General features: G+C 49.0%; 1 protein-coding gene across 4 annotated transcripts in view; it reads left to right on the top strand.

Annotated features, from left to right (window-relative positions):
- The window catches only part of LOC108028246 (ecdysone-induced protein 75B, isoforms C/D), a 103,106-nt gene extending 83,154 nt beyond the window's left edge, over positions 1–19,952 (top strand). For 2 of the 4 annotated variants that reach the window (XM_017099925.3, XM_017099929.3), the window contains 3 exons: positions 3,292–3,436; positions 12,772–13,010; positions 16,066–19,952. In XM_017099925.3, the coding sequence (XP_016955414.1) occupies positions 3,292–3,436; positions 12,772–13,010; positions 16,066–18,507 (2,826 nt within the window). In that variant the 3' untranslated portion in view covers positions 18,508–19,952. Of the gene's footprint in view, positions 1–1,603; positions 3,151–3,291; positions 3,437–10,602; positions 11,390–12,771; positions 13,011–16,065 lie in introns of those variants that run through there. The other 2 variants (XM_017099926.3, XM_017099928.3) reach the window with 2 other exon arrangements.
- The last annotated feature ends 1,881 nt before the right edge of the window (positions 19,953–21,833 follow it).

Here is a 21,833-nt window from a genome sequence, read left to right as displayed (position 1 = left end):
TTTTAATTGCCAAAGATTTCCTTGAACGCATTTCGACAGTTCTACAAGTATGCCTGCATACTGCGCCCCCCGCCCCCGCCCCGCAGTCCACCGTCGAAGCCAAGCCCACCTGAGGTTTCTGTGTCGTTGACCGACCGCCAGAGCTCAAAAATCGCGAATGTACATATATAAACTCGAATATATATGTATCTGGCCGAACTGCAAGCGAATTTGCATGCAAAATGCATTGAGAGCAGAGCTCTCTCACTCGCCTCGGCTCGTTTCGAGTTCGCTCGGCTCCGTCTTCGGCTCTGGCGCTCGGCTGGCCGCCCCCTCTCTCTCTCTCTCTAAACGCATTTGGCCCTCTCTCTCGCAGCTCCACATTCGAAGGTGGCTGACCGAAATGTGGGTCACGACAATGGCGGGGTTCGTTGAACTGAACCACCGCTGCTGCCTGGCTGCCTCGGCCGCTGCGCTGCCTCTGCCTCTGCCGCGGGCCTCTGCTGGCGTCGCTGGCGTTTTGGGGCTTTTTGGTTACGTAGCTCGTGTGCGAGCGAGAGGGGCTGCCCCCAACTTGTGTGCATTATTTGGCCCCAAAAAATCACAAATATTATTTAACACTTTTATTAAATCACCTGGCTTCTGGAAAGTGGGGTTCATCGAACCGCCAGCAGTTGGCGAAAATATTTGCCCAAACTGACTGTTTGCACTTTGTTAATTAGGCGGGGATTGTCGTGTAAATTGGGTCAACTTTTCGGCCACTGAATAAGTCAGAGAAACAGCTGAGTTTGCTTGGAACAAACTAATTAGGATACATTTATCCAGAATCAAATGGCAGCCTGTAAAGTTGGGTGCCCCAAAATCAAATAGTTCCCCCTTCCCGCTTATCAACTTACTTATTTTCCATGTCATAACTCTGGGGAACAACGCACACAGTCGGACGACTAATCTTAATCACTCCTAAGTTTTCTGGAAATACACCCCCATCCCCGGCGGTTGGGCTGACCCCAAAAGGCGTTCGGGAACATCGCTCCAGATCTCAGATCCTCTTAGGCCTGTCATGCGCGCATTGATGGCTCGGCCAGCCCCCGCGCTCGTATCAATTAATCTTATTTGTCACTCATTTATCAAAACACGAGCAAACACAGGGCCCGCGCGGGGGCATCTGTGGGGAACAATCGAACGCACAGAATGGCATAGAACGGCGCAGCGCGCCTCTGTTTTGTTATCAAACAAAGCTGATCAGTCAGGTGGCAGGGGCAGCCACTGCCTGGGATACCTGAGCTACCTGGGCTACCTTAGCTACCTGAGAAATCGGAGTGTCGCGTGGGTGTTGCATGAATTGTTTACCAGGCGCCCCCGCTGCAGCAGCAGCAGCAGCAACAACAGCAGCAGCAACACCAAGCAGCAACATCTATTGTTAGACGCTGGCGTCGCTGCCGCCGCGCGGAGTGAATGTCCTCAGTTGGCACACAAAAACAAAAACACAAAACGACAGCAGCAACAGCAGTGCGAGCGAGAGAGCGGCCCGAAGCCGCGCGAGGCACAAAAGCCACTTCGGCAGGCCGCTTTCGTGCCGCTCGGGGTCGGTTGGTGTTGCTGGCGGACGCTGCTGTCATTCGCAAATTGCTCGTCGTTGGCAGCGGTTGTGCAGAGCAAGAAAAGCGCGCGAAAATCAAAAGAAATCATACAGCTGGATCAGGCGAAAGAGATAGAGAGCAGCGCCAACAGCAACAGCAACAAATGTTCAATAGCAAATAGTTCACACATATTTTTGTTGGTGCCAGTGAAGTGAGATCAAGTGAAGTGTGCAATGTTCCTTACTAGCCAATCGTAGAGCCACCAACAATCGAGAGTTCAAGTGTCATTCTGAAGCCAAAAAGCAAAATCTCTAATTCAAATATGGTTTGTGCAATGCAAGAGGTGGCTGCCGTGCAGCAGCAACAGCAGCAGCAGCAACTCCAGTTGCCCCAGCAGCAGCAGCAGCAGCAGACACAGCAGCAGCACGGCACAACGATAGTGCTGCTGACGGGCAACGGCGGCGGTAATCTGCACATTGTGGCCGCCCCGCAGCAACATCAGCCGCTGCAGCAGCAGCAGCAGCAGCAGCACCAGCAGCATCACCATCAGCAGGCCAAGAGCCAGCAGCTGAAGCAGCAACACTCGGCTCTGGTCAAGTTGCTGGAGTCGGCGCCCATCCAGAAGCAACAGCAGACGCCCAAGCAAATTTATCTGCAGCAGCAGCAGCAACACCAGCAGCAGCAGCAGCAACCGCAACGCAAGAGACTGAAAAACGAAGCAGCAATCGTACAACAGCAACAACAAACACCTGCAACACTAGTAAAGACAACCACCAACAGCAACAGCAACAGCAACAACACCCAGACAACAAATAGTATTAGTCAGCAGCAGCAGCAGCAGATTGTGTTGCTGCAGCAACACCAGCCTGCGACAGTAGCAACACCAAAGCCGCCATGTGCCGATCTGAGCGCCAAAAATGACAGCGAGTCGGGCATCGAGTCGAACAGCGATGAGGACTGCCCGAGTGCCAACCCCGCGGCAACATCGCTCGAGGACAGCAGCTACGAGCAATATCAGTGTCCCTGGAAGAAGATACGCTATGCGCGGGAGCTCAAGCAGCGGGAACTGGAGCAGCAGCAGACCACCACCAGTGGCAGCAGCGCGCAGCAGCCCGAGGCCAAGCCAGCTGCAACACCCACCAGCAACATCAAGCAGCTGCACTGTGATAGTCCCTTTTCGGCGCAGACCCACAAGGAAATCGCCAATCTCCTGCGACAACAATCCCAGCAACAGCAACACCAGGTGCAACAGCAGCAGCAGCATCAGCAGCAACAGCAGCAGCAGCAGCAGCAACAGCGAAGGGATAGCTCCGACAGCAACTGCTCGCTGATGAGCAACTCGAGCAACTCCAGTGCGGGCAATTGTTGCACCTGCAACGGCGGCGACGAGCAGCAGCTGGAGGAGCTGGACGAGGCCCAGGACTCGGGCTGCGACGATGAGCTGTGCGAGCAGCACCACCAGCGCCTGGACTCCTCGCAGCTGAACTACCTGTGCCAGAAGTTCGACGAGAACCTGGACACGGCGCTGAGCAACAGCAACGCCAGCGCGGGGAGGAGCACGCCAGCGATGTCAGCGAACGAAGACGCCGATGTAGGTTTTCAGGATCGGGGGGATGTGTATTTTATAGCCATAATATACGGGGATTTCTCCAGACCTACCTAATATATATTATATCTTGTATCTTATGTTATTACACTGGCTAACTTTTGTTATTTTCCCGTATCTTTGCAGGGCTTCTTCCGTCGCTCCATCCAGCAAAAGATCCAGTACCGCCCCTGCACCAAAAATCAGCAGTGCAGCATTCTGCGCATCAACCGCAATCGCTGTCAGTATTGCCGCCTGAAAAAGTGCATTGCCGTGGGCATGAGTCGCGATGGTGAGTACTCAAGTCTCCTCTACTACGTTATGAAAGCATACTATGAAGCGACGCCTTCGTCGTAAGGGAGGGAAATTGGGCTAATAGAAGGGGCCAAATTAATTCAAGCTCAACCCATGCCAGCAGCAACACTTAGGCGAGCACTCGGCCGAGTGCCACACGAAGTGCGCTCGGCTCCTCTGAGTTCATTGACCAGCCGTGAACGAAATTTCAGCTGGGCGAGTGTGTGTGTGTGTGTTGCAACATTTCGCTGGCGCGATTTCACGGCAAAGTAAAAGTTGTCTATTTTGTTTAAACAAATTCCCCGAGCCACACACACCCGCAGGCGGAATCGAGAGCAGGCTGGCGGCGAGAAGTGTGCGCCATTTCGAAATGGTGTTAAGAGTTGAATGAACGCACTTAACCCAAATCCATAATGGAGACAGCGGAGCGAGGCCATCCGTCCTGCTGTCTCTCCCAGCCCTCTCTCCGCCACGCTCTTTGTTGCGCTGCGCCGAGCTGACTGCATTTGTTATTATTGAGTTTTGTAATAATTTGTTTAAATTAAGCTCGCAGCCCGGAAAATATTTACAGGAAATAGCCAGCGATTATGAAAGCCCACACTCACAGATACAACACACAGATAGAGCTCGCCACCAACACAGGCACACGCTCCCAAACTCTCTCGCACTCTCTTCTCCGCGTTCATTGACTTCTCGCTGGGCGGCCATGTTTGCTGTTTGCAGTGAAAACGAAAACGAAAGTGGTTCGTGCGAGTGTGTGTGTGTGGGGGAGAGAGAGGCTGCTTGGGAGGCAACGCGCAGACGCGGCCTTTGTGTGAAACCCATGGTATTTGTTGTTGCTCCGATGTTGTAATTGATGGATTAGGTTTTGATATTTTTTCGAATGTGGAGCGCGCTTGTGAGGCAATGGGAAAGTAAGAAAGAGAGCAGTGGAAAATATGAAGTATGTTGCAGGGAAATTTACCATTTATAATATCGATAATTAACGGTTTCAAAGACTGAGAATGCTATATGGATAGATTATTTTTCTTTTTTATTGCTTTATTTTTCACCCCTAACACACCACCGTTCATTTTGACAACTGTTTTATGCCCTTGTTTACCAGCACCAAACACTGATGAGGCCTCGCCGCTGTCGCCATTAAAATCCTAGCATTAATTAGCCGCTAACCTAGAGCCGGGCACAATAATTTTTTAGCAAATCCTTGAACTAGTTCTGTGCCTAGAGCAACCCAAAGCTGGTGCCAAAAATAAGTCATGTGAACCGAACAAAAATTCGACCGCCAACCAGATAAACAGCAAACTCGAACTCGGCAACAGCAATGAAATGAAATGAAATGAAATCGAAAAAAGGCAGAAAAAAACAAAGAGAAAAAGCAAACCAACAAATTTCGAATTGTTTATAATAAAAATGACCGTGTGCTATTTAAGCGACGGCGACTGCGCTGCCGGTTGCCTTATCTTTCAAGGAAAATTAAAATAAAAACGCACACGCCGAAAAATGAACAGAAAAACACCGAGGGCCGCTGATGAACAATTTACAGTTATAAAACAAGAGCGACTGACCTAGAAAAGGCCACGAAATCATAAGTCAATTTTTGTTTATAAACAGCATTACAGAGAAGAGGCACACTACTTTCACTTTTTGGAAAAAACGGAAAAAAAACCGACAAATATCTATATAATTGGCATTGGCCATTTCGAAACACTTTCTTTTTCATTTCGCTCCGTTACATTTCGGCCGCTTTCATAATTTCTTTGGCCAGTAATAGGCGCCATTTTGCTGCTGGTTGGTTTTTGCTGCTTTTGTTGGCTCGCTTTTCTTTTTGGTATTGCAAAGACACGAAAATAACGCAAGAAATGAAAACGAAACCGAAATTTAGCGCACACAAGCGCCGCCCCCCTCGAAAAAGTCAAATAAAATACGTCCCAACTCGGCTCAGTTCATTGACCGCCGCTGACGTGCAGCGAAACTGGGTCACCACCGACGGCGCAGCGGCAGAGATGCGGCAGCGCGGCAGTGAAGGTGCCTGCGCCTGTGTGCGCGATTCGTATCTGTGAGAGCGCCGATAGTAAACAACGAACAATGTGCACCGCACTCTCGCTGCTCGCTTTGCATCTGATTTGGCGGATTCGTTGGAGATTTATTAGTTCGCCGTGGGCTGGCCAAAAAATCAGAAAAACAAGAAAGCCTAAGACAACGTGTCGTTGGATTTCTTTTCGCATTTATTTGTGGTCGCAGTGCTTTTCTCTATTGGCTGCCACATGCACATGCACACATGCTGGCTTTTAATTGAAATGAACTTAAATTAGCGCGAGGTTAGGCAAATTGAAAGTAAATATGCAGCACGAACGAGCGCCGAGATAAAGCCCGCGAAGAGGGAGACTAACAGTGTCTGCTTCTGTTAAGTTGGGGGTTTTGAGTATGTAGCTTAAAAATGGTCTTCAATATATTTTTTGCACTCTCCGCCACATAAAATTCACCTAAAGATATTTTATCTGCCAGATACTTTGGTATCTTTCGCTCAAAATCTTGGCTTAGCAAACAAGTGCGGGGCAAGTAGATAACCGCACCTAGCAGCAACATGCACAGCAGCAATTAGTTGCTGGTGTGTCCCAGAATCACATAAAATAATCAAACAATTGTCAATTATCGAAGGCACAGCATTTTTTCTATATATACACACATAAATATATATGTAAGCGAGCAACTACGACATGCCCGTTGTTGTTGTCGCAATCATTATTATTTTGAGGCTACACACACACAGCAGCAACACCAACAGCAGCAACACCAACAACAGCATGCATGTAGATTTCGCCTTGCCTCGCCGCTGCGAGTGTTTTGAACTTTATTCAGGTCAATTACAAATACATTAAAATGCCAGTGCTACACACAGATACTCATGACAAGCTGTTGACTAAAATAATATTGGAGGCTACACGAAATTTACAATAACAACGCGAACAAGGCGGACAAGGAGACCAGAGACCAGATACTATAGGCCAGAGACTACAGACCAGAGGCGATGGGTCGGGGGTGTTTCGGGGTTGGGCCTCTGGTAGGAGTTGAACACTTGGAACAGTTCAAGGAGCCTTCGAGTCGGCTCAGAGAGCGGGCGCGTGAGTGGGCGGCGCTAGAACGGCTCACAGCTTCAAGTACAAAATGCTAATGATGACGATGTGGGTGAGGCTCCACGGTGGGTTGGTGGGTTCACTCACTCAGGCTGTTCTGTGAGCTGGTGAAGGTTTTTGCGAGGCAATCGAGAAGATTGAACGGGTCAGTGCGGCAATGAGCGCTAAATATAACTAGAAATATATGCATTGTTTAGTATATTTTCGGTATTTCTATAGTATTTTTTATTTTAATTAATTTTTAAAACTGCACTTTGCCTTAGATACATTCCTGAGGCAAGTACTTTCTGGAACCCTCCTGTCATCCCTATTTCAAGCCCAATTACTCCACTCCCCCGTTGCTTATACAATTACTGTCCATAAGTGAAATCATTTCACGCGTGTCATCCATCACCGAAAAAAGGAGAAAAAGCCAGCAAAAAGAGCAACGGCAGCTGCTTGACAACTCGGGCTTTAGCTTCTTTTATTATTTCTTCTTCGCCTTGGTTACATAAAGTCAGCCTGCCTGGCTGGCGGCCTGCCTTCACCTGCCTCGCAAAAACTGTTAACGGTGAAATTGCAAAGAAAAGAGCGCCAAAAGCAGCGAAAAGAAAGAAAAGCAGGCAAGAGCCGCAGCGAACGTAACAAACTTGTTTTACACCAGACGCTGGCGTCGCCTACTACGCAAGTTGAACCTTCAAAAGGTTCATTTACCTCGCGCCACGAAGAGCAAACGCGCTCGCGTTCGCCACTCGCGTTCGTCTGGCCGCTCGAGCGAGCCGAGTTTTGGACGCTTTTTTCCCGCGGGCGAGGGGTGGAGCGGGCGAAATAAAAAATGTACTTTCGCTTTTTTCAATGCCTCGGCGCCAAAAACTAGTTTTCCAGCTCTCAAATGCGCTCGGCGAGAGAGCAGCGTTGCAGCAATATTGCAGTTGCTGTTGGCCGCTGTTGCCGCTGCTGCTGTTGCAGTTGCTGCTGCTGCTGCTGTTGCTGCTGCTGCTGCTGCTTTTGGGCCACAGTTAAACGACCGAGCCGCAGAGTTCAACGACTCTTGTAAAATTTCTCGAAGGTTTCGCATTGCAACACCGCCCGACGAGCAGTCGCAACTTGTTCGAAGCTGCATTTGCATGCCGTCTCTCTCTGCGCCGCTCGCCCCGTCTCTCTCGTGTGCTGAATGCTGTTCATTGCACTCGGCCTCGTTTCGTTCGGCTGCAGTTTCGCACGACGTCAGAGGCTGAGAGCAGAATGCGAATGTTTCGCGCGGGGCTGGCAGGGGCTGGGGAGGGGGGGCCAGGGGCCAAGGGGCCTGCAGTTTGTCGCCGAGTGCAGCGACTCCTATTTGGGTCAGGCACGGTCATTCGCCTCCGCGGCAGCGACGACGGCGACGGCATTGGCGCGCATTTATTCGAAAATGATTAGACGCGAATTGGAATTATTTTGCGTGCGCCTTTGAAGTCCGTTCGCTGGCAGTGCGCGTAGATGCAGATCAGCTTGACCCAATTTCCGTCCGTTTTTTGCGGGGGGAATGGTTTCTGAACTTGTAAACAAGTTGGCTGCTTGCGGGGAATATTTCGCTGGGAGCTGCAAAGGTCAGGGATGGTTTTTACCTAGCCTAGATACTCTTCCCCAAAATGATTGCTCAATAACTATGACTCATTACCCATCCGCAGCGTAAACGCGGCTGCCTTCGAGTGCCTTTTGTTTGATCTGCGCCCCAATGCAACGGGGCGACCTTTTCGTGTAAAATTAATAATATGGCACAGGGTCCACTACTCTACCCTGAGCGGTCCGAGCGACGTCAAGTGCTGTGCGCTATGTGCGCGGCGGCGACCTCCCCGGCGCCTTGCATTGAGGCATTTTTCATGACCCACAAAAGCCAGCGCCGAAGGCTCCAAACCGAAAATAAAATACCCGCTCGTGCGGGGGCTTTCTTTTGTCTTCCGCGGAACTTCAAGAAACTTCGAAAGCAAATGCATGATGGCTTCGTTATTGTTATTATTATTTGGGGCTCACTCGGCCCCTTCCTTGGCATATCACTTCTCTTGTGTGCCCCCTTTGTTTCGCCGTGCGGCTCTTTCCACACTCTTCGATCGCGTTGTAAACAACTTACGCAAGCAAGCCAAAAACCAAACCAAAAACCAAAGCAACAACAGTTGTGTCGCTTATGCGACTTTACGTAAAGCCAGCCAGAGGTGTCTGTGAATCACCTTTCCTACGAATCCCATGAGCCCCACAAACGAAAGTAGGCCTCTTCCTCCGCTCGGCGGGGGCACTGACCCCGAGTGTGTGTCCCGCGCAAACAACAAGTTTGGTTTTCGGCTTTCGTCTATTAGTTCCCCGTAATTCAGGAAGTTGGCCGCACAAATGCCCAGACAGTAACAAGAGATCATAAACAACTGGGGTTTAGAAAGCCACTCGATACAAGGCACTTGGGATGGCACGGCCTGTCGCAGTGAAAGCGAAACTTGTTAATTGCCTTTTAATTGCCGGCATTATTGTGAATGTCAATTATGACCGAAGCTGTGGTATTGAACTGGTTTCGAGCCCCGCTTGCATAAGACTTGCCTTGTAAAGGAGAGATGAGCCCGCCTCTGGAGAACTTCTTCCTTGCTAAATACAAATAGCTAACTTGGGGAGTACTAAGTGAGGGGTAATTACATCAAGAGGCCCATTAAACTGCCCGCCTGTTATCACATAGTTTCGTTTTCGGGCCACCTCCGCCCGGTCGAATCCAGTTGTCCCTCCGTCTTTCCGCCTCTTGGGCCTGCTCGGTCTTTAGCCCCAATCCGCGGGCGTTATGCAACCGTGTAGGCCTAGCCAACGCCGCTGTTGACCAATCCAGTTGCTGCATTTCCGCGGCACGCACGAAAATTTCTACCCGAAAAAGAGCCAAACAACTTTCACTTTTACTTTCGTCGCATCGCCGGAATGATTATTAAATGCGGCTCGTTGTGCGCTCGTTCGTTACGTTTCTGTGGCCTCATTCGGGCGGCCAGGTTCATTGACCACCAGCGCGGTGGGGCAAACCGAAACTTCGCGATGACAAAGCCGGAGTGCGGATAAACAAACAATCTGGAGCACTCACGTCGCTTGGCGATGATCGCGCAGTGGGTGAGTCAGCCCCAAGATCTGCATTTAAATTGTAAACTCAATGCCTAACCCTCGGACGGACAGACGGGGCCAGTGGCGCCGTAAATTACGCGCTCGGGCGTGAAGTCATCAGTGAGATTTAGCGGTCTCCTTGCTGGCCTCAGCCTCCAGTCCAGATTTCCCACCTGCCAACGTGACGTATGCGCAATGCTCCGCATAAATCACTCATACGCACCGCGAAAACCAACCGCTTCGAAATATTCAAAGTGCGGCAAAAGCTTTCCTCAAAGCTTTGTCAACTCAACACACTGCTCTTAAGTGGTGAAAAGCTCGTGGTGGCTAAGAGCACTTAAGAGAGTGCGCTCTGCTCTTTGGTCTAAGGTTCCTCTTCTCTTTCGAGTTTGTTGAACTTTCCTTCGCTGGTTGAGTGTCCAGGAAAAGAGAGATGTAAGCGCCGATAAAGAGCCCTTAGGGAAGAAGAGCTGTGGCAAGCTTATCAGGAAAGCTTATCAGTGGTTGAACTTGCTTTGTGCGTGGGGTGGGTCGTTGTTGCAATATATTTAAGAACAATATACATATGATAAATATTAAACAAAAAATATTATTTTAGCTTCATTAGCAACGGAAGCTGGAGATGATTTTAACATTTTATTGAAATGTATATACATTGGCTTTTACAAACATTTTATCCAAAATCTTAACAAATTCCGTTTTGGAATAGGGCTCAGCTACACTCCTTATCACTGCCTCAGTTCTCTTTCGCTGGTTTGTTGCCCCCGCAGAACAACAAAGGCTGCCGTTGACAAAGAGCTTTGGCCGCTCTTAGGCCCGCTCTTCGGCTCTCTTGCGAGCGCTCCGTTGGTCGTTGCCTCTGCGGCTTTTCGCCCGTGTGCTTGTGTGTTTCTGTGTTTTGTGCGGCGTTTCGGTTTTCCGTTTCTGTTTTGAGACCGAAGCTCAGTCGCCGTCGCAGTCGCCGCAGCTGAGGTTCGCTCTCTGCGCTTCGCCAGATACAGATACAACCTCACAGTACCCTACTCCGGGTATATTCGTAACGCGCTTTGGCTTTTACAGTTAGTCGCGTTCGAGACCTTGTCGAGTTTTGTCATATTAGCCAGCGATCCGCGGGATCCGAGGAAAGCCAAGAGTAACGCGAGTGCGGCAGATGCCACAAGCAACTAGAGCCATATTAGGGGCAATATCAGCTAAATTAAATTAAGTCAAATGAAACAAAGTGCTGATCAACGCCGATGAATGCTAAACGCAGTTGTTAATGTGAAGAAAAGTCGACCAAGTCTCCCCGAGCAAACACTCACCACTCGTCTGTCTGGATTACGCGCCTAAACTACCAACCTACCAAAAGCAACCACTAATTTATTTGCTAAATATTCCAAAAATCCAATCAATGTGAAACGCAAGCAAACAAAGTTCCTCTCACAACAAAACAGCAGTTGATGAAAAATATTTAACCGAGATTAAGTGCAACTAAGATAACAAGTTTTCTCAAACCAACACCCATATGTACCTGAGTACCAACCAAAAAAAGCTGTGTGTGTGCCAAAAAACCAAGAAGAATTACCCAAAAAATACTTAATGAGCGAGCTCAACTGAGTGGTTGGTGTGCCCCCACAGGGAGAAGTGACCAAGTCAAGATATTTCGCAGAACAAACAAACAGAAAGCATAAAAATGGGCGAAGAACTGCCGATACTGAAGGGCATACTCAAAGGCAACGTCAACTACCACAATGCGCGTAAGTTAACCGCTCCGAAAGCCAGAGTTAGAAAGTGAAAGAGCTGAGCCCAGCTAAACTCCAGTTTCCCTAAGCCGGCTGACACAGATTTGGCCAAATTCAAGTAACACCCAGCTTTCGGTTTCCGAAAAAAGCGAACAAACTCCCAGAGAAATGCAGCCGTCCTGAGATTCTCCGCGTTGGTTCGCTTTTTGTTTACCTTTTTTCTTGTCGATGCCTCCAAACAAATAGCAACAACCAGAAGCGAGCGCCATTGAAGTGCTGACCTCGTTTATAAACACACAACAATTTTTTCTTTGCCGCGGAAGAGCTTTAAACTTGAATCGAAACTGCGGCGAAGGCAGCGTTGCGTTGCTATTTTCTAAAAAACAGAAAAAACTGAGCCGCAAGAGCGGAGCAGTCATATCGCATGTTTGACCAACTTCTCCGGCCTCTCCGCATGGGAAAGTTGGACGTTGCGGCGCGTCGCTCTAATTTCTACGCGCAGCCCGTCGCTGCGCCTGCGCAGACTTCATTTTCCATTTCGTTTGACCTGGATTTCGCTGCGCGGCAAGTGGGTCACACTCTCTCGCTGGCTGCTGGAAAAAGCGGTGAAAAATCGGTGAACGAGCTGTTTCACTTTTGCCACCGGAGACGGAGTGAAACTGTGCGCGTAGAAATTTCTTTTGACATTGAAAAGTTGGCCAAACATTTGTCAGATTTTGCTTGATGGCTGTGGATAGCTGGGGGGCTTTGGGAAAACGATACAAATTGGGCAAAAGTGCTCCAAATGAGCAAATAAATTTGCTTAATGTTGCTTTGTGGGAAAGAACTATAATATTTTGTTTAATATTTCCGAAGTAACTAAAATCTATAGATTGAGCTCAAAACCTGCTGGAATACAAATTAAACTCCCCTTGATCGCTGGCAAACCTTCTGCTCAATTAGCAAGCCCACAAAGCGACCGACTTTTATCGATCCCCTCCTCGGCACTCCCCTCGGATTTATTCCTAGTGCGAAAAACGTGACCGCAAACGTGCCTGATTTTTCCCTCTCTCGTTGGTGAAATGTGAAAGTTCACCCACATACAAATTTTCGGTTGCGGCCGAAGGCAGAAATTAAAATCTAAAAAAGAGAAAGTGTAACAGGGGAGAGAAGACCGAAGACCGAAGACCGAGACTGACAGAGGCAGCTGAGGCAATGACCCACTTCGAAGGGCAGTAAATTGCAGGGGGACGGTGCACTTCCTGCGTGACAACAGGACAACAGCTGTCCGCTGCACCTGCTCTGCGTGCAGTGAAGTGTGCAATTGATGGGGCCCCATAATTTTATGCTCAACTCCGAGTTTAAGCACCGCTCACAAGGCCGAAAACTAACCGAAACCGCTCTTCTTCCCATTGCAGCTGTGCGTTTTGGACGCGTGCCGAAGCGCGAAAAGGCGCGCATCCTGGCGGCCATGCAGCAAAGTACCCAGAATCGCGGCCAGCAGCGGGCCCTCGCCACCGAGCTGGACGACCAGCCACGCCTCCTCGCCGCCGTGCTGCGCGCCCACCTCGAGACCTGCGAGTTCACCAAGGAGAAGGTCTCGGCCATGCGGCAGCGGGCGCGGGACTGCCCCTCCTACTCCATGCCCACACTTCTGGTGAGTAGCCCTATCTACCTATCTTGTAGATAAAAAGCGTAGATTAAGGAGCATAGACAATGTTGAGTGAATAGGGTAGAATCAAAGATAGCATGGATAATATGGGTTATGTTTTTGGATAGTAGGATTCATATATTTATTTTTATAAACCCTGAGATATATCATCCTCTGCTCTAAGCAATCACCCAGCGCTGAGTTACACCCTATGCATAGCCAAGATACATTACTACTCCATTTCAAGTGGTATCATAAATAACCATTGGCCATAAAGTTATGAAAATGCCAGCTGCCCTAGGTCTGTCAGTACGTTATTAATAGTCCGCCAAAGGTTACGGCGTAGGCGATGTCACATTTCCGGGCCGCCGACTTCTGTTGACATGCATAGATCAGCTAGTTTAAAAAAACAAAAGCCACAGCGTTTGTGGACTAGCTAGTGGCTGGCGGCTGGTGGCTGGTTACTGGCGACTGCCTACTGCCGGCGTTAGTCATGCGCCAAGGTGAACCTGTTTGCACGATTCTAAACCAGGAAATCGCGGGCCCCACGTAGACGCGTCTGCGAGCGCGGCTCTTTCGCTCTTCGGCGATTCTTGGGGGCCGCCAAACGTGGCCATTGAAGTGGCAAGTTTGGGGTCAAGTTCTTGACGAAAAGCCCCTCAATGTCAGATCGGACCCATGACGTTTCCCTTGACAGCTGACGAATGATGAATGCTGGCTGTGGCGTTTTGTAAATTCCATTCGCTGTTTGCCTTACAATTTTGGGGTCAGAGGAAGTGCTTGAACAGATTCGGTGCTGAAAGTAAAACCCCGAAGAACCAAGAACCGAGAACCGTACCAAAACCCAAAGCGATAAAGAAAAGTTCTTCATACATACTTATAAATACAAAAAACGTGTCCCGGCTCTCGGCAACAACAAAGTACACAAAGTTCTAAAGCTCAAGGTCAAGCGTAGCGTCATTATTAATGAAAGCACATATCGCGGGGGAAAGAGACGGAAGGAGGGAGCGGGAAAGAGACAGAGCACAGGATTAGAGAGAGACGGCTAGCAGGGGCCAGACACATGCGTTGGCCATTTAAATAAATTATTATTAAAGTATTTAAAAAGCAACTGCGACTGCTCGTGTCGCCAAAAAAAACGGGGAAAAACGGCGGGACAAAGTCAGAGTCAAGTGCAAGGCTAAAAAAGTTAAAATTTGATTTGGTGATTCGAGAAGAAAGAAATCGCAGGCGATCGACAGTTCAAGAAGTGCCGCGCAGCACACAAACGCGGTGTAGAACGACCTTGGGGCGAGTTATTTTTCAACCTTGGACAGAACGAAATGAGCGGACCCGCCGCCCCCTCTCTTTCTCTGTTTGCAGTTGATATTTCCACTCTATATGAGTAAACAATAATGGCACTAAAAAATATGCATAAAATGTCATGAGCATGAGGAAGCGAATGCCAGACGCGCGGCGTCACAAACTGCAACACACATGTATCTCGCACAGGGGGACAAAAGTACGGCGAGAGCAATCTGTAAGATTGTCAGGTGGTTCATTAGGAAGCGTCGTAATATTCCGTTTATGACGGAAGGCGGAAGATGCGCCGGCGGTGCAAGGTGAGGTTAAGTCGCGGCGATCTCGCCGAGAATTCCGTATACGAATAGAAATTCCTCTGGCCCAGCGATTAGCCCCAGAGATTATTCAATCTGGCAGGCCATATCAGCCGGTACAAGAGTTCTGCGAATTATTTTTGGCAAGAACACGGGGGACCAACACGCCAATTGAAGGTCGCTTCGAGTCTTGTGATGTGCCGGGGAATTCGGGGAGCGCTACCCAGTCATAAATAGCCCCGCCGCCGTTTTCGCAAACTATTTCCGCTTTTGCGCAAATGGGAAATATATTTTCGTGGCGAAAATCAAATGATACGACGACGTCAGAGCGCCGGCGAAAGGAAAATGCGGGGGAAAAGCTGCTTGCCGGTTGCCGGCTGCCTTTTTCCCGCTCTCTATCTCGTGTGCGCGCCACTCTCGTTCTATTGTATATATTTTCTTTTGATTTTTTGCACAAAGAAAACACATTTTCAAGGTTGATCAGTCGAAAATCGAAAGAGAAAAAGAGGCGGCGGCAGACAGCACAACGTGTGCTTATTGAAACAGAACGAATCGAGAAACACACATGAAATCAAACGTAAATTAAAAATCAAGTTGCTGAAAACAATGGTGGGTAGCGGCGACGGCGATGTCTGGGGCACTTGGCGCATGTTCATGTAACTCAAAACCCGGAAAGCCGAATGGCGAAACAACATGAGCATTCGCCTGGCTTAGACGGGGCGCACTGCCTCCCCCTTTTCCATGCCGCTGGCGAATAAAAAAACACGCGCCGAAAGCAGGAAAAAGAACAACACTATAGTAACAGCACACAGCCCGGAACCTTGAACTCTAGTTCGTCGACCTTGGCTGCTAATGTCAGCACAGAAAGCTCTCCACTGGGGGGATGTGCCCCGTGTAGAGGGAGGGTGGGGCGGCGGGAGCAGCCCCTAGAAACTAGAACCAGAAAACTAGCAGCCGCCTGACGTAGGCGAAGCTTTTCCCTCTGTTTTGTATTTGTATCTCTATCTTTTTGTAGAAAAGCTTCCAGCGGTGTTCAGGGAAATGCGACATTTGTGCGGGGGGGACGGCAGATAGCTGGCGTGGTGGGCGTGCGGAAGTACGAATAGTTATTATTATTGATTTAAATGAGTGGGCCAGGAGGGGAGGTTCGCTGACCTTCGCGTGTGAAATAAGCGGTGACGTGATGGGGCAGGGGGAACTACTGGCCAAGCAACAGTTACGGGAAAAGTTTCCAGATGCTATCTATAGACAGGTTTACGACAGTTGCTTGCGACTTTGTATAAGTTGACTATTACAAAAACTCACATCCTTCAATGCATAGTACTGTGATGTATTCAATCTAAGTTGCTAACTATCCAAGAACCCTTGGGTCTATTATCCTTAGATGTATTATACATTATACTATAGATCCCCACCTTCCTTACACCCCTTCTAACCCGTCATATCTTCTTCTCCTACCATTGCAGGCCTGTCCGCTGAACCCCGCCCCTGAGCTGCAGTCGGAGCAGGAGTTCTCGCAGCGCTTCGCCCACGTGATCCGCGGCGTCATCGACTTCGCCGGCATGATTCCCGGCTTCCAGCTGCTCACCCAGGACGACAAGTTCACGCTCCTGAAGGCCGGGCTCTTCGACGCCCTGTTCGTGCGCCTGATCTGCATGTTCGACTCCTCGATCAACTCGATCATCTGCCTGAACGGCCAGGTGATGCGGCGGGATGCCATCCAGAACGGGGCCAACGCCCGCTTCCTGGTGGACTCCACCTTCAACTTTGCGGAGCGCATGAACTCGATGAACCTCACGGACGCCGAGATCGGCCTCTTCTGCGCCATCGTGCTGATCACACCGGACCGCCCCGGACTGCGCAACCTGGAGCTGATCGAGAAGATGTACTCGCGCTTGAAGGGCTGCCTGCAGTACATCGTGGCCCAGAACAGGCCCGACCAGCCGGAGTTCCTGGCCAAGCTGCTGGAGACGATGCCCGACCTGCGCACCCTGAGCACCCTGCACACCGAGAAGCTGGTGGTCTTCCGCACCGAGCACAAGGAGCTGCTGCGCCAGCAGATGTGGTCCATGGAGGACGGCAGCAACAGCGACGGCCAGCAGAACAAGTCGCCCTCGGGCAGCTGGGCGGACGCCATGGACGTGGAGGCGGCCAAGAGCCCGCTGGGCTCCGTCTCCAGCAGCGAGTCCGCCGACCTGGACTACGGCAGTCCGAGCAGTTCGCAGCCGCAGGGCGTGTCCCTGCCCTCGCCGCCGCAGCAGCAGCCGTCGGCGCTGGCCAGCTCGGCTCCCCTGCTGGCCGCCACCCTCTCCGGCGGCTGTCCGCTGAGGAATCGCGCCAACTCCGGCTCCAGCGGCGACTCCGGAGCAGCCGACATGGACATCGTTGGCTCGCACGCCCATCTCACCCAGAACGGGCTGACCATCACGCCCATCGTGAGGCACCACCAGCAGCAGCAGCAACAGCAGCATCAGCAGCAGCAGCAACAGCTGTGCCACCAGCAGCAGCAGCACCCCCAACTGCACCACCACCTGACCGCCGGAGCAGCCCGCTACCGGAAGCTGGACTCGCCCACGGACTCGGGCATTGAGTCGGGCAACGAGAAGAACGAGTGCAAGGCCGTCAGCTCCGGCGGCTCCAGCTCCTGCTCCAGTCCGCGCTCCAGTGTGGACGACGCCCTGGACTGCAGCGACGCCGCCGCCGCCGGCAACCAGGGCCAGCACCAGGTGCCGCACCCCCAGCTGAGTGTGGTGGCCGTCTCGCCAGTCCGCTCGCCCCAGCCCTCGAGCAGTGGCCACCTGAAGCGGCAGATTGTGGAGGACATGCCCGTGCTGAAGCGGGTGCTCCAGGCGCCGCCGCTATACGACACCAACTCGCTGATGGACGAGGCCTACAAGCCGCACAAGAAGTTCCGCGCCCTGAGGCACCGCGAGTTCGAGACCGCCGAGGCGGATGCCAGCAGTTCCACATCGGGCTCGAACAGCCTGAGCGCCGGCAGTCCGCGGCAGAGCCCCATTCCCATACCGAATAGTGTGGCCACGCCCCCGCCCTCGGCGGTCGGCGCTGCCCTCGGCAATCCCGCCCAGAGCCAGCTGCACATGCACCTGACCCGCGCCAGCCCCAAGGCCTCGATGGCCAGCTCGCACTCGGTGCTGGCCAAGTCGCTGATGGCCGAGCCGCGCATGACACCCGAGCAGATGAAGCGCAGCGACATCATCCAGAACTACTTGAAGCGGGAGAACAGCTCGGCGGCGGCCAGCAGCACCACCAACGGCGTGGGCAACCGCAGTCCCAGCAGCAGCTCCACGCCGCCGCCGTCGTCGTCGTCGTCGTCGGTGGGCCAGGCTCAGCAGCGGTGGGGCAGCAGCTCGGTGATCACCACCACCTGCCAGCAGCGCCAGCAGTCCGTCTCGCCGCACAGCAACGGCTCCAGCTCCAGCTCGAGCTCGAGCTCCAGCTCCAGTTCGTCCTCCTCCTCCACCTCCACCTCCTCCAACTGCAGCTCCAGCTCGGCCGGCAGCTGCCAGTACTTCCAGTCGCCGCACTCGACGAGCAACGGCACCGGCACCGCCAGCGGCACCTGTGCCCCGGCCAGCTCCAGCTCGGGATCGGGCTCGAGCAGTGGCACCCCCATGCTGGAGCTGCAGGTGGACATCGCCGACTCGGCGCAGCCGCTCAATCTGTCCAAGAAGTCACCCACGCCGCCGCCCAGCAAGCTGCACGCCCTGGTGGCCGCCGCCAATGCCGTTCAGCGGTACCCTACTCTGTCCGCCGATGTCACGGTGACCGCCTCGAGTGGCGGTCCTCCGTCGGCGGCGGCCAGCCCGGCGCCCAGCAGCAGTCCGCCGGTGGGCTCGCCCAATCCGGGACTGACCACCGCCGTGCCCACGGTCAAGATGGAGGCGTAAGGGAGGCGGAGGAGCGCCTGGAGAAGTGGGAGAGACAGAGACTGGGAGTGGCAGTGACGGTGAAGCAGGACCACCAGGGATCTCCGGGGATCGACAGCAGGAGTTGGATTAAATTATTTTACCTTTAATTGAGCCGTGTACAAAGTTTCAACGCAAAACCAACATGCATGCAATTTAAAACCACTAATATTTAAAGCAACAACAAACAAACAACTACAAGTTATTAATTTAAAGAAACAAAACAAAAAACCCAAGCTTGAATGGTATTACAGAAGAATAAGAAGAAAACACTGAAAAAAAACATAAATATATTTTAGCAGTTAAACTTTAACGTAGCGAGAAACCAACAAAAAAGGCAGCGCTCTGATTTTGCATTGACTTTTCTTCAGCTGCTAACCACAACGCCCCCACCCCCTACACCCCCTCGTCTATCGAACCCTAATTGTTTTATAAGTTTTAAGCTCTTGTTGTACATATTAATTACGTTTACGAGTAACTATGTTTAGCGCTTTAGTTGTAGGCGGAGCAAAACTACTTTGCTTTTTTGGATGTTTTTTGAAAAAACTGCAAATTATTATTATTAAATTTTTAAATACCTAAAACAAAACAAAAACCATGTGTGTGAAATTTTTTATTGTGCGATCTCCGAGCAGAATTGAAGTGCAGTTTGCAACAAATTTTAACTACGATTAAGTTGATAACGATTCATTTTTTATGAATTTGACTAATTTTATGAATTTGTTATAGTTTTCCACCCCCTATCGCCCCTTCTTCGACTTTCTACCCAGCTATCCAGCTATCCGTATTCCCGATTTCTCCTTTGGCACAAAGCTCTTTCTATGCTGAAGATTCAAGTGGAATAAATATTGTTTTCTAATTTTAAAATACCACAAAATACATTTAAAATAAACAAGAAGGGAATGAAAATCAAACAAATGCTTAAATTTTTAGCAGCAAGCAGTAAGACGATGACGGAGCAGAGGAACCCAACGTTAAATATATCTGTTGTGTACATAGTTAAATGTTAAATTAAACACAAAAACATATTTAAAGTACATATAAATACACATAAATATTAATGAGAAACCTATGCTTAAAAGATTCAATGTTTGATTGGCATCTTAGAAAACCAAGCGAAAAATACAAAAAAAAAACAGAAATTATGATATATTATTTAAACGTAACGTATACATTTATATTACAGAAAACAAAAGAGAAAACTTGCGGTAGCAACAAAACTATTATTATAATTACCTTTTAATTACGCTGTACTATTATGATTATTAATTATTACGAATAATTAATTACGATTTTTATGCTTAGACAAACCAACAACAAAAACAAAGATGCAAAAACAACAAAAAAAAACAAAAAACAAGCAAAAAACTACACTGGCGCAGAAATTTGTATTGTCAATCAATAAAAAATTTGTTTAAAAATTTCAACCCTCTTAAGTTTTTTCATTTCAATTTCTTTTTCAGTTTCATATTTTGTTCCGGTTTTTCAGTTACCATTTATTTGCTTTGGAGTGGTAAGACTTCGAGCCTCAGTTGGTTTGATTTTCATTTTGACTACCGTGCTGTAAAAAATATTCAAGAAGTTATATCTAAAGTATTTATATCAGAATTAACTCAACAACAATTTTATGTGTATAAACGAGCCACAAGGAAAATGTGTAAAAACAAAAGAACCCTCGGCGCTGGCGGAAAACTCCAAGCGCAGGGAAAGTCTACAAGAAATATTATATTCTTTTAAAATTTATGCAGCGTAAGGAAGCGATGGTTCCACCAGAACCACGGAAATTAAAAAGATATCACTCTTCAATATTTGACTCTATATATACACACAAGCATATGTACGTAGGCGATGCGATCTTGGTGTCTGTGTGTGTGCATGTACGTAGGTGTGTGTAACATTGTCCGTAACTTTTAGCCAGAAAAACAACCACAAATTATTGTAATTGTGTAACTAAAAGTGAATATTTTATGTAAAACTATCTCAGCATTGGGCGACGACGAAGAGATGGCTATTTATGATCACGATGAAGATGAGATGATATGGTGATGGATTCAGGTAGGGAAATCCGAGAGAACGACGGCAGCGACAACTGAAACAATGAAATTGCGACAATTAAGCGTAACGTAACGTAATATATGTATGTAAAACGTATCCGTAAAGCCGTAAGCCGTAAGAGTTTAACGTAACGCATAGCAACTAAACATTGAAGGGAATAATGCAACTTCGAGGCAACTCCAGCTGAGGCATATGAAATACCGTATAAATAATATCTATTAATATATATATACACACATGAATATATTTTCAAGGACAGTCACAAATCAAATTGCGGCAAAAAAGAGTTTTTAACAAGATAATTTGGCAAAAGTGGTAAAAAATTGTGAAAAATGAGACAGCGAGTGGACTGCTGAAAAGCTAAGAATGTTCTGAAAATTGATCAAATCTCCATGAAAATATAAAATTAACACGAGAATTTGTATTTGTGAAATAACATAATATTACAGTTTGTTTTAAATGGAAACACAATGAAAACCCCCCAGATGGAATATGTGAATAAAATATTGAAAATAAGTATTTAAAATATATCAACAAAAATTATGAAAAACAAATCGTATGTGTTCTTATTTCTCCGTGGTAATGTTCTTGAAGATGGGTAAGTTAAAGAGGAGTGAATTTCTCTCAGCAGATTTCAGCTAAATTGGAAGGTGAAATCACATGTCGTATAAGTGATATTCTTTATAAATGTTGATTCATTTGAGGCATTTTCAAAATAACACCAAAGAAGTGTTCTTCTTAGAAATAAGTTTTATTTTCCGGTAAATGAAGTATAGTTCTTTATTTTTTGATATAGTTCGAAAAACCACTAAGCATTATAAGCACATATATAGTAAGATAAAAACCCCTTCTACAAATCTAAGTCTGGTATAGGTGGAACCTTATGACACAGGTTGACTACCCTTTGAAATAATAGTGTTCCGCAACCTAATCTTTTAAATACCCCTGCAACAATGTCGCCCATTCTTAACAACCCCTGGAAACACTCATCGATGCCCGCCCTCCCCGCGGGGCGATCGCTCACCACCACACTCACAGGCGCCCACCGCTTATCACGCACACACACGGGCGCTTCTGCGGTCGCCGAGAATAGAGATTATTTTCAATGTCGCGCCTGTCTGTCCCAAGCTTTTGTTGGTGCCCGGCGCTTGTGTGTGTTTTGGAATTTTGCCCGTGACCTTGGGGCGATAAGAGTCGCGAAATGAATTTGCCGAAATAATCAAATCAGCGAGGTGTGAGTAGAAAGGGGTGAC

The sequence above is a fragment of the Drosophila biarmipes genome, chromosome 3L (assembly GCF_025231255.1).
Source record: "Drosophila biarmipes strain raj3 chromosome 3L, RU_DBia_V1.1, whole genome shotgun sequence".
NCBI classification, from domain to species: domain Eukaryota; kingdom Metazoa; phylum Arthropoda; class Insecta; order Diptera; family Drosophilidae; genus Drosophila; species Drosophila biarmipes.
This window is presented reverse-complemented; position numbering and strand designations above follow the sequence as displayed.